The 12,462-nt window shown below is 42.8% G+C and overlaps 2 protein-coding genes across 2 annotated transcripts in view; both read right to left on the bottom strand.

Moving 5' to 3' along the window:
* Positions 1 to 4,514, bottom strand: part of siah2l (seven in absentia homolog 2 (Drosophila)-like) — a 34,434-nt gene extending 29,920 nt beyond the window's left edge. Inside the window, exon 1 of the mRNA XM_017704323.2 lies at positions 3,884 to 4,514. Within this exon, the coding sequence (XP_017559812.1) occupies positions 3,884 to 4,366 (483 nt within the window). The 5' untranslated portion in view covers positions 4,367 to 4,514. The remainder of the gene's footprint in view (positions 1 to 3,883) is intronic.
* A 1,871-nt stretch (positions 4,515 to 6,385) lies between these two features.
* Positions 6,386 to 12,405, bottom strand: taf9 (TAF9 RNA polymerase II, TATA box binding protein (TBP)-associated factor). The gene is made up of 7 exons (XM_017704314.2): positions 12,195 to 12,405; positions 11,680 to 11,761; positions 10,934 to 11,070; positions 10,222 to 10,356; positions 8,232 to 8,313; positions 6,949 to 7,059; positions 6,386 to 6,841 (listed from the first exon to the last, which is right to left on the bottom strand). The coding sequence occupies exons 1-7, from the start codon at positions 12,300 to 12,302 to the stop codon at positions 6,675 to 6,677; spliced, it is 822 nt and encodes a 273-aa protein (XP_017559803.1). The 5' UTR covers positions 12,303 to 12,405; the 3' UTR covers positions 6,386 to 6,674.
* Between the last annotated feature and the right edge of the window lie 57 nt (positions 12,406 to 12,462).

Genomic DNA, 12,462 nt, shown 5'->3' on the forward strand with positions numbered 1-12,462 from the left:
TTTTAAATGTCTGTATCTGGTCGGGACACACCTGCTCACAGACCTTCAGCAAACACTGCTTCAAAAACGCACCCTCTGAAAAAGACTTAGACGCGCGAGTGTTTTCTTCAGCTACAATAAAGCTAGCTTTCACAGCTGCGCGGTTTTGGGCCGCAGCTCTTGTGAACATATTCTGCTGCGATCGCAGTTTGCCTTTTAATTCTTGTACAATTTGTTGCTTTTCTTGAAGGCCAACTTTGGCATACTTAGCTCCGTGTTTGGTATCAAAGTGCCGACGTAAATTGTACTCCTTGACAACTGCCACCGCCTCATAACACAAAAGACATACCAGTATTTTCTCCTTGAAGCACAAACATGTATTCGCCTTCCCATCTCTCTTGAAACGTCTTCCATCAGCATCAATTTTTCTTTTCCTGGACGTTTTAGGATCAATATTTGTAACTATTTCTTAATTCCACTTGTTGAAAAAAATCACATCAAAGAGTATACACTGTAATCTAGTGGCTTAATGCCGTCCCTTCACAGGTAACATAATCGGCATGAATAGTGGGAAATGTAGTTTAAGGTCAAAGCACACTCTAGAATTAGTGGCGGAATAATTAATAATTAAGTCTAAAAGCATGCATTGACCATAAACTCCATTTCCCACAATTCATGCCGATTATGTTACCCGTGAAGCGATGGCATTAAGCCACTAGATTGCAGTCAATCAGATCTTTGAAGCTCTTGCGGGCCACATCAAATGACTGCTCATTTGATACTGCTCAAACTGAATAAACATAGCTGTGAGGCACAGATACAAGTATGTCAACCTAGACTATCAACACAGTACCTCCAACGACAGACAAAACCATGAGGAGTGAGGATGGCACTCTGATTCTGTGGAAAAATGCTCACGTATCTCTGGTACAACCAAAGGTCACTGATCTTCAACATATTACATAACCAATCAACATGTGCAAGAGGAAAGCCAGTCAGCAGTAGATTACAATGAATACATTTTCTGCCAATTCTACATTTAGCTGACTTTTCATTTCCACACCAAGTTTATCTGTAAAATACAACACAGAACTCATCTGCTCTTATCCCTTCCTCAGAATGTTACTTGCTGCCAAAAACCGAAACTCAGGTTTCTGAAAAAGAGAAAGACTTTTTTAGTACTACCTCAATTATTAGAATTGCCGTCATAGAGATCTTCCACTTAAAATAACTTGCTGAGTGGAGGCACATGACTGTTCCCAGAAAGCCCCCTTGTTTTTTACAACAGTGCTTTCAGCTATTGGCTGCAAGAAGTCTTGAGCCAATTATATACTTAATTCAGTTAGTCATGGGCATCAAGTATCAGCACAGCTGACAAATGTAAGCCAAATACTTTCTTGTAAAAGTCAAACATAAATGTCCAGTCCATGGATGGGACCACAATGAACATCACTTTTCTTCCCCCAAACATTAGACTACATGCCCCAATTACAGCACTACAGAGGAAGGAAACACTATCCATAGGACAAGCAGTGATCAGCTTTCAGAGCCCAGAAAGCAACGCAACAAGGATACAACTTTAATGTACTGATGATGTAACTCCAAAAATGCTACAGTACAGTTACAAAGGAGGAATGTCATCTGCATGACTGAATGAATTAAAGCCATGCAGTTTGGGCACTTGGTGCGAGAAAAGTCAGAACACTGTGTACAATGTCATTTGGTAGAGTACAGTATAATGAAACTGGGCTAAACGAAAACCTAACTTATGCCATCTCTAAAACTAGAGGAATTTTTTTAATCTAGCACCTCTGGCTAGAACTTTGATAAATGCCTGACAACCTGCTGACCTCCAATAAACCTACCTCATCACTGATCAGGATACTTATATTCAGAAAGGCCTGGTTTTATCAGCAACCTCAAGTCACTTATAAACCTACAATAAGGGGCTTTGTGAATATAAACCAGGAGATGATGCTGATACACAGATCCTAAATCCGTAACTGAAGACTTTAATTGGCTTAAATGGTGCGGGTGAATGTGTAAGGACAGCCAGTGATGAGATAGTTGGCTCACTTTGGAATCCTCATCCCTAACTCCTCCTTCCAACCTATCCTATCCTTCCGACTTTCCCAAGTAAACAGTCTTGTTTACTTATTTGTTTGCCTATTAATCCAGTGAAACATTGTTTGAATATGGTATTTAGCAGGATCATGTGAAACATTATTTGCATTTTAATGGGCTGCTTTATGAAACTTGACCCACAAAGTTGAGATGCTTGCAACTGTCGCGGCTGCATTTCAAATGAGTTGTTTGGACATTTGCAACAGGGCTGTAGGGCTGAGGGAGTAATTATTTTTAGCTTTAAAAATGCAATTTAAGAGAGGGCAATTTTTGAAATCACAAGAGCTGCATTTTTTTTTTATTTAAAGCCTGTGTTATCAAAAGCCCAGTCTTTCGTTTTAAGAATAGAAAACTGAACCTAATAAAACAGAGCTTGTGAAGTCCCTGTAGGTAAGTTAGACCAATTGAGGCAAACCTCCATGTGTTGTGACATCACAACCACAACTTACTGACAATTTAGCACATTACATTCAAGGGTCAAGAATCAAGCCAGAACAGGTGGATATTCTGAACAAACCAGGCCTAAAGCATATATCTTAGAGAACAATCGTAATTTAATTGCAGTCGCAATATCAATCAGGAAAATCGCAATTAGATATTTTCCGCAAACAGTTCAGCCCTATCAGGCTGGTTTGTTTCTGTGCCTTTAAGGCTGATAGATGTAAACAGTCTGAATGTCTGGGCAGTCCAGGGCCCAGTTTAAATCTCTGGTCCTCTTCTGAAATGCACACATGAGGATTTAACATACTCGCCACCAAGAAAGGGTCAGGGGCCTGCTGAATTCAGTAATTGATCTAGACTGTAAGCTTCAGACTTCAGCAGACTGTGCTTGTGGAAAATTCATAGCTAAGCACATATGATCACAAACAAAACGAGAATTTATAAAAACTACTAAACAATGGCTCAAAATATTTTAGACAAATAAAAGGTCTTCCAACATACCAACCCTGAAAATGGTCTTAGGTGAGGTGCCAACTTACTGCCACTTTTTATATGCCTGACGTTGTGCACTTCAACTTACGTCAGAGAACGGAGGTCCAAAGTCCAAAAGACTGGATGCCCCTGGGCCGAATAGTGGAGATTTACATTGGGCACAAGTCAAAACAGTCCTTATAGCCTCAGCGTGTAAGGGCGGGGCTAATCTGCTGTGGGCTGAATGGGTGGACATGTACATGCGTTGGTTTTTATGACGTCACTAGAACAACGTATTCAAAGCATACCTATGGAGCGGAGAGTCGAGGCGGCATAACTTAAAAGACTTTAACAGCGTTTACATCCCACATCAAACTCTGCACACGCAAAAAAGCAACAAACTTTCTGGAGCCTAGAAGCTCTTTAAACATACAAACTGGAGTAGGAGGGAACACCGGCCTTCAGGACTGGTGTAAATACATAACAAGTGGTGTCAAACTGGTACAGAACAGGTTTCTCCACGTCAGAGCATCCCACTGTCAGACATGCAAACACCTGTAGCCTGAACTTCAGCTAATGGACACACACTTCCTCCTCAACTGCTCCCAGATCAGTTCGCTCAAACCAGTAAGAGAGTGAGATAAGACAGAAAGATAAAGGAAGGAAGCAAAGACAGAAGGAAAGACAGAAAGACTGCGCCGATGTGTTGAACACGTTCGTCAGTTCACGGTCTGAGGGGGAAGTAAGCGAAGCCAGCGCGGCTGAAAGTCTGCTGAACTTTCGCTTTGCCTCCTGCAGTAACTCCGCTAAGCTAACCGTCACTGACTGACAGGCTCCTCGCCCGAGCTCTCCTCCTCTCTCCTCTTACCTTACATGGGAAAGGCAGCGTGGAGGCGACTTTTTCCATCGCCAGGTTCCTGATGCTGGGTGTCAGAGGGCCCCGGCACGTCGGGCAGCAGCTCAGCTTCTGGCGACACTGGTTACACACCAGATGCCCGGCCTGGCACTGCAGGATCGGCGGCAGCACGTAGTCGAAACACACCGGACACTCGAACAGCGCAGTCAGCTCGGCTGACTGTCCGGGCAGAGCCGCGGCTGCGGCGGCGGAGGTGGGCAAGGCCACGGCGGCCGCGGGCACGGAACTGGAGCCAGAGACCGAGCCCGAAACCCCCGCTGCAGCCGCCGCCGCCGCTGCTGCCGCCGCCGCCGCGGCCGCAGCGGCTGCAGCAGCGGCGGCTGCCGCTCCTCCACCACCTCCTCCTCCTCCGGAACCGCCGTGTTTATTCCCTCCTCCTGCCTTACCGGCTCCCAGTCCTCCGCCCGCACCACCCGCTGAGGACGGACGGCTCATGGCGAAGGTTTAGAGCGCGTATGTTCGAGCCACGTCTAGTCTGGGGCGCTCGGTCTCACACATACTCACACCGGCAGCACGTAGTACATACACACACCCGCGGATACAACATGGCCGCCTCTGTTTGAGAGAGGAGAGCGAGGCCATTGGCTGCAAACGCTGTGATTGACAGCTGTGTCAGCCAATGAGGAGGCGAATCGAGCCCCTTATGCAATGGCTGGGTATTTACACGCATGGGACTTGTAGTAAGTGAGCGAGTGGAAGTGAATAGACCAGCGTGACTGAGTTCACCACACGGAGGGAGAGCAGCCCAGCAGGACGGTCTGCAGTCCAGCTCAGAGGAGTGGGTTTACTGCAGTAACGCTGTAGGAGAAAAGACACGGGCTGAGAGGGTCCTCAGCACATAAAGTCAGTATTTATTTAGGGACAGGCCGCTAATTTTCTTTTAGATCTGAACTAATCTCTGTTAACCTTAACACCCCATTTTACATAACTTCAGTTTTAAGCCTTATTTCTGGACCTGATCCTATTTGGGCAACGATTTTTTACCAGTATTGTGATTTAAACTTTCTATAAACTGAGGTTCAGGCCTGTTTTTTTTTTGGCCGAGAACACACGCATATACACTTTTCCTGCCTTGAGGCTTGAACACTGAACATATTGTACCAGACTGACATTAGTTGTTCTTATGTTTTCATGTACACAGTAGTTTGGGTGTTTGGTGCTTCTGATTGGTCCAACTCACAAATTCCATGTTATAAGGTTAAATTCCTCAACTTAAAACCTGTTATCACATGATCAATATATAATAAAAATTGCAAATCTAACATGATCATCACAGAGCATTCACTCCGTCTTATGAGTCTGAGAAGCAGAGGCCAAGGGCAGAAGTATTTCCTATGTTCTACACACCTGTTTCCTACAATCACTTGTTCACATTTCCAGGACCAAAGACACAGTAAAGGATTCAGCTCTGAGGTAGCATTCATGGTGTCTGTGGTCTACAGCAGCACCTGTTGCTGTGTCTTCAGTTAGACAGAATTTGTGATTTTATGCCAATTTTATGTTTTCCCCTCACTAGAGTACCCAGCATGCATTACACAAATAAATAATTGAACCAACGGGGAATCTCCTACAGCCCTCAGCAGATTCTTAGCCGTGGTCCCAGGCTAATAAACACACCTGTGGCACTAGGACGGCACCTCAGGTGGCTGTTAAAATGATCTGTTAAAGGAAATAACGCAGTTGAAATGGCCAGTTAGTGAAACAAGTTCCAAACAGCCTGACAACGAGCATCCTCAGTCACGTGTAGTCTTTCAATCTTTCGCTTTTACTTTCACCTTCAAGGTACATCTACAGAAAGGGGGTCTTCCTGGTCTTTCAACCAGGAAATCTCACTCCAGAGATTAGTGCAGCACCACTATAGGAGACAAGTAGTTGTTCAAAACAGACTTAGTGATTTTTTTTTTTTATTTTGGCCTAAATGTCCCTTAAGGTTCAATATTAATATTTTCATATGGGTATTGATTCTGTTAAAGTATCTATACAGTACTGAGCATTTACCTTCACCCCCCCCATGTTAGCACACCAATGTAAGAAAGTCTTAATGCAGTACAGTTTTGCCTTTTCGCTTTAACTTTTAAGGGGTATTTCCAATTACATCATAAGGATATCAGGAATGTCAGAGATGTTTCAATATATTTCCCTCATACTTATCAGAAAGATCTGGATATTGATCAAAAACATCCCAGATGTGAGCATTAGCCCCGAAGGAGAGAAAGAACAACAGTTATGTCTGGCTAATATTGTCTGGCCTAATATTCAGCCCATTATAAACACCATCCTTCATACCTGATATAAACAGGATACAGCTTTGCGGTCCTAATTAAAATCCTATAAATGTACAGGTCCAGAAATAACTGCATGAAGGTTCACCTTTTTAACTTAAAATTATTTAAGTCTATCTCCCCCTATTGATCAACTACTGCATTGAATCAATCAATTTATAGCCATAATGTGTCTAGTCATCTGAAATGGCTCCAAGTTTTTATTTCTTTAAGGTATTAACAATCATTCTGCAAATCATGAGCAACAAAATCATCTGAGCAACAAAATAAAATGGGTTTAGCAGCTACATTTTATTTTTACGTACAAAAGTTAGCAATAAATGGTCAAAATCCTGCTATTACTGGTAGAATCAAAAACAAAGTGATGGCGCTGACCAAGCAAAACTCAAAAGGATTATCATATATTTACAAGCTTATCTAGCGATGGGCATCTAGACTATTGATACAACTTATACACAGGGTCATAAAGCATCATAGTCGTCGTCGTCTTCGTGCTTTCTTTTCAGAGAGCCTGAGTCGCTGGACGAGTTCTGAGACACCATGTTGGTTGTAATGAGGATGTTCTTGGAGCCAATGAGAGAGGGGTTGATGAGGACGTTCTGGACTGCACCTGGAGTACTTGGGGTAGCTGTGAATATGACAAATGTTACATTACTTGTACAAAGGTTCTTCAGTTTTCACATCACATAAAATGCAGTCATGACGTTGCCCATTAGTATTTAAACTGGCACTGACCGGTCTTGACAGACGGAGCCTGCGAGGAGGGGATCTGGACAGTGAAGCGCTGGCCTGTCAGTGACACAGGCGTTCCCACTTTACTGCCCATTGTCTGCACAGCAGGGGTACCTGGGAAAAACAAAAACAGAAAAACAAACAAAATGAGAGCTGGGGAAAAAAATCAAAACCTGTTTATTAATAACACGGAACATACATCAAGAGCTTTATTCCGTATTGACACATAAAACTAGTGCTGGCCCAAATAGCACTTTACCGATTGCTGTTTTCCAAGGAGTACCTAAGTGCCGAGTCTATTTCACATCGGCCTACACAATATTTAAAATAATAATTAACATACTATGATCTTGTTGCCCTGCAGCTCCTGCACTGTAATAACTGTATGGAAGGAGACTTCACTAATACAGCGGTAAAAACTTAAGGTATTCTGTTATTTGTGTCAGTCAAGATCTAAACCTGCTAAAACTGTTTAATGATAAAGAAAAGGAGAAAAGCTGCGATTCCAGCCTGAAGTTGTTACGTGACAAAGCAGAGCTGGAGGCAGTGTGCACTGAACAGTTGGATGAGATTCATTACTTATTTGTTTGAAATTCATGAAACTTGTCCTCCCTCCTTGGTCACGCACTCTTAATGCAAACAGTGCAGGGAGCATTTTTCTCATCCAATGACTTCAAGTTTTTCTACAACTATATTTTTGTTCTTTAAGCTTCTATGACCATCTGGAAATTGGTGCCGTTTATTGCACTTAGAGCTGAGGTGACGTGGCTTGGGATGAAATTATGATGCCTTAAACAATCACTTTTAATTCATTCATTTTTTATGTTTTCCAAATAAACAATAACTTTTCTACCTTAAGGGTTTTTCTGATGAATTGTATTATAGTTCAGACTACACTTGTATAGTGTAATAAAGGATGATGCTTCTAAACAGTAAAAAGAAAAACAAAACAACATAAAGGACAAATACTCGAGTATTTGTATTATTCCGGCCGGTGTACAAACGTGGTGGCTTTTCTGACTAATACTTTTTGACGAATGATTTCAGTTTTCAAACGCTGGGGCCTGGAACCGGTAACCAAGTACTTGATTACGACTATGCACCCCTACTTTACGCACTAGTTTTATGAATCTTTCTATATAATATCTTTCCTAAAGAAGGAAACAGCACACCTTTACAACTCTGACTGCTGAAGAGAGAAGCATGACTCAACTTTTGTAACAGTAAGCAGTACACTGCCGTGCACTTGGGCTTATTCCATTATCAGAATGCCCAGGAGAACTCACCAAGTGTTGGCGTGCTTGGCCGACTGGAAACTGCCCCCACACTGAGCCGCGGCACTGTTATTCTACCCGCAGATGAGGACACCTACGCGACAACACCAGACAATAGATCAGAACCATGCTACAAATAAAACTAACTGAACTGTGCAATTTTCTCTCAACGTGTGTGCTTTAGCTCTTAAGCTGCTTTGCAGCCCACCAATAAAGACCAAAGGAGAGGACATGATGTAAAATTCAAAGAATCCACTGGCAAATATTTATTTGGGGGTTTTATGGTTTCAAATTGAACATAATGGCTTTGTTGTGCTTTACTGATCTCAGGCCGGCTCTTTTGGTTATCTGGCTGTTTGCACATGTACAAATGTAAAAACATGATACTAGATTAACGATGCACAGTTCTTGGGCTAAGACACAGGTGTCTATGAGATTTCTTGAAGTCAAATGCATGGCTTTATCCTGACATATCTGAAAACACTTGTTACTAGTGTCCATGCGACACAATGCATTGGTACTTTGTCCCAGTTTTGCAGTTTTGTGATATGATGCATTGTTATACCCATATTGTATACATAAGCACGTAGTCTGGTAACTGCTATCAGTGAGCAATATGGCAAACAAATAAGACCAAAATACCTTACAACAGTTTTGTGATACAGTAAATGCATCAGAACATTTAGTTTGTTTGAGGCTGTAAGTTGGAACAGACAAAAAAAACAGTGGTGCCATGTTTAAAAATATTATTACAAACTATGAAACCAATGTTTATTTTTATTTAAATGTACACTGTGACATAATCCATTACAAAAACAATAAATATTTTCATAACGACTGCCATAATCACACTTAACTTGACAAGTATAATACAAGTTATTAAGAGACCCTTATTAGTCCCACAATGGGGAAATTCCACCTCTGCATTTAACCCATCCGTGAAGTGAAACACCACATACGCACTAGTGCGCACACACACACACTAGGGGGCAGTTAGCACACTTGCCCGGAGCGGTGGGCAGCAGTCAGGGGTTAGGTGTTTTGCTCAAGGACACCTCAGTCATGTGCTGTCGGCTCTGGGGATCGAACCGGCAACCTTCCAGTCACGAGGCTGGTTCCCTGACCTCCAGCCCATGAGTGGCAACAAACACTGGTTTAAGGAACTGTATTTTAAGTCACATGAAGATATTTAAAGTATTATTTTAGAGAACACGATATACAAAAGAAAAAAACAAGCAAGGCATCATTGGGGTGGAGGAAGGTACTGAAATTGCATGGGTACTGAAATATATAGATGTATAGATATTATACCTCATCATAGCATTTTCTTACTTTTTGGCTATTTGAATAAGACATCAAGTAACTAAATGTTAAACCTCCCAGGTTTTTGTTTTTAGATGCGAATCATCTCATAGACTTGGTTAAAGTGAATGTTTAGGAAAAATAGTGATGCTTCACACTTTTAATTAAAAAATTGGGGGCAGTCGTGAGCTGGAGGTTAGGGAACTGGCCCTGTGACCGGAAGGTTGTCAGTTCAATCCCCAGGGCTGACAGCACATGACTGAGGTATCCTTGAACAAGACATCCAACCCCCAATTGCTCCCCGGGCGCCATGGATTGGGCTGCCCACCGCTCCGGGCAAGTCTGTTCACTGCCCCCTAGTGTGTGTGTCTATTCACTAGTGTGTATGTGGTGTTTCACTTCACGTATGGGTTAAATGCAGAGGTGGTATTTCCCCGTTTGTGGGATTAATAAAGTATCACTTATTTCTTATTTACTTATTTATTTCAAATGTAAATATTTTCACTTTGGAATTTGCTAAAATGGAACAAAATGAAAAAACTGAGAATTGGATACATTACAAGGCACATAAATTTAGCCTATGAATGGAAAACACTGCACTACTCTTAGCATTTAGATTGTGTCAAACCGTGCTGCTCACCAAAAAAATCTGACAGGACCAACACTTGTATGTGGAGTCTATATTTTAAAACAGACATACCTTTTTCTGCAGAGACTTGAGTCTGTAGTTTGGTGCAGTTAAACAGTAACGATCTGGTGGAAGCCGTGGTCCTGCATAGGGCTTAATCAAGGGCAGAGGTGTTTGATTCTTCTGCCTGGCAACCTCCAGCAGAAACTAAAAGAAAGAAGACACTGCTTTATCAAGAATGAATTCTGCTATATATTGTTGCAGTACTCTTACTATATACCCAAAGGTTTGTAGACACTCCTTCAAATTAGTGAACATTAGTGTACTTTAAGGTGTACCTATTGCTGACAATGGTGTTCAATTGCATGGTCCCCATAGAAAAGCACTGGCAATAAAATAAGATGCTCTGAAGCTGTCGCACATGATGATCAATGTCAAGTATCAGCTAGAGGGTCATAAAGAGGGGACCCCCAAACTTTAGATTGTGGAGCTGTGGAACTGTAGTGTTTGGAGTGATGGAGTATCATCCCACTGTTGGATTTGGAGAGGCATTTGGGACCCAGAAATAATCATCCAACATCAGCACCCGACCTCACTAATGCTCTTGTGGCTGAATGCAATCAAATTCTCACAGCCTTTCAACATATAGTGAGTGTCAAGCCTTCCTAGAAGGGTAGAGGCTGTTACTGGTGCGAAGGCAGAACAAAGACCCTATTAATACCCTTCAGTACAGAAGAAATGCTGGACTGCTGGCACAATAATAACATATTAAAGAATGACTCACATCTCTTGGTGGTGGAGACGTGAATGACTGATCCATCCTACACTGGATAGCCAACCTTATGTCATCTGCATCAACACTGGACTTCTTAGCATGGGTGGCATAAATTTTGGCATCTTCGATTATGGTTGTGACATATCCTACAAGACAGTAACAGAGCAGTAAGCAAACGGACCCATTTCACTTCAAACTTCATTGTTGTAATAAGGGAATTACACAATTCAAAAATCGACTGAACTGTTAAGACATAAACAAAGAAATTAGTCAGAGAGAGTTAATGTGAAACTGTAGTGTCTTTACAGTCAAGATGATGGGAACCAAGGGCTTCTGGTGCCCACAATGCAAGAACAGCCATTTATTTTGCTGCCCAAACCGATTAGTTAAACTACACTATGTTTTTGTGTGTAATGTTGAGAACAGTAAAATAGCTGGAAAAGAAACTAATTTGCTGCAAAACACCCTGTAAGTACATCTCTGCCCTGTGTATACTTAAATATACACGTTTTAAGCCAAAGTACTGTAAAACAATGTCTCAGGCATCAGGGTTTTGGAGACATCACACGTTTCAGACATCTGGTTCCTATCACCACCACTGTGTAGTTCTGACTCAGAAAGTTTCGCCAGAACTCGCAGCAAAACACTCCGAATGGCTTTGTTTACATCTTAACAACTCAACTGCGCAGGGATTCTGGAGAAAAAGGTGGAGTTCGTGCAATAAGCCTTCAGAAATAAAAGCTTTAATAACTTACTGTACGTGAATTCCAGCATTTGGTTGATGACTCTGGGCTCGTACTCCGTGATTCCCATGTCTTTCAAAATCTGAATCATAACCTTGATTTAAGAGAAACAGAGTATGAAGCAGGGTGGAAATGCAAACGCATGAAAAGAAACTCGAATGAAAGAAAAACGAAGTTGAGTTATTGGTCAGCAGAGACGCGTCTCGCTGGTGTCGCCTGGACTGGTCTGCCCGCTTTGCCTTTAATGTAAAGTTGTCTAATGTGGACTCACAGCGACCACCGAGCAGCCTGGGCTGACTAGAGTAGCGCTAACTCTCGGTTCACACGGAGCGGCAGCCTGGAAGCCTGTCTGTCTGTCCGTCTGCCTGTCTGTCTGTCAGGGAAGCGCGCGCAGCCTCATTAACCTCAACATTTCGGCTTTCGCTCATTAGTGCATCCCTAAACGCGCCCGGCCGCTCGTCAGTGCTTTAAATGAGAGAAACCCGGGGCTGAGCGCGGGTAGGACGGTGTTTTGGAGGGGAAGCTACCTGTGCATCTTTCGGTAGAGTCTTCGGAGACGCCATTTTCACAGTCGTTCCCTTCTCCCCTCCCACAAGTCCCGCTGATGAGGTCACGTCCGGTCGCGCAGGGCGCATGCGCCCCCTGCAGGATGTTCGTCGCTGTGGATTTTCCGGTCGTATCAGCTGCTGCGAGGGCGCGTCTCAAACCGCTTCCTCTCCTTCTCTCTGCCCTACAGCTCACAAGTGCGCAAGGAGAAAAAGAAGAGGAGGAATCCTCTGAATCCCTAAAACGCCC

This window comes from Pygocentrus nattereri, chromosome 16, assembly GCF_015220715.1.
Source record: "Pygocentrus nattereri isolate fPygNat1 chromosome 16, fPygNat1.pri, whole genome shotgun sequence".
NCBI lineage: Eukaryota > Metazoa > Chordata > Actinopteri > Characiformes > Serrasalmidae > Pygocentrus > Pygocentrus nattereri.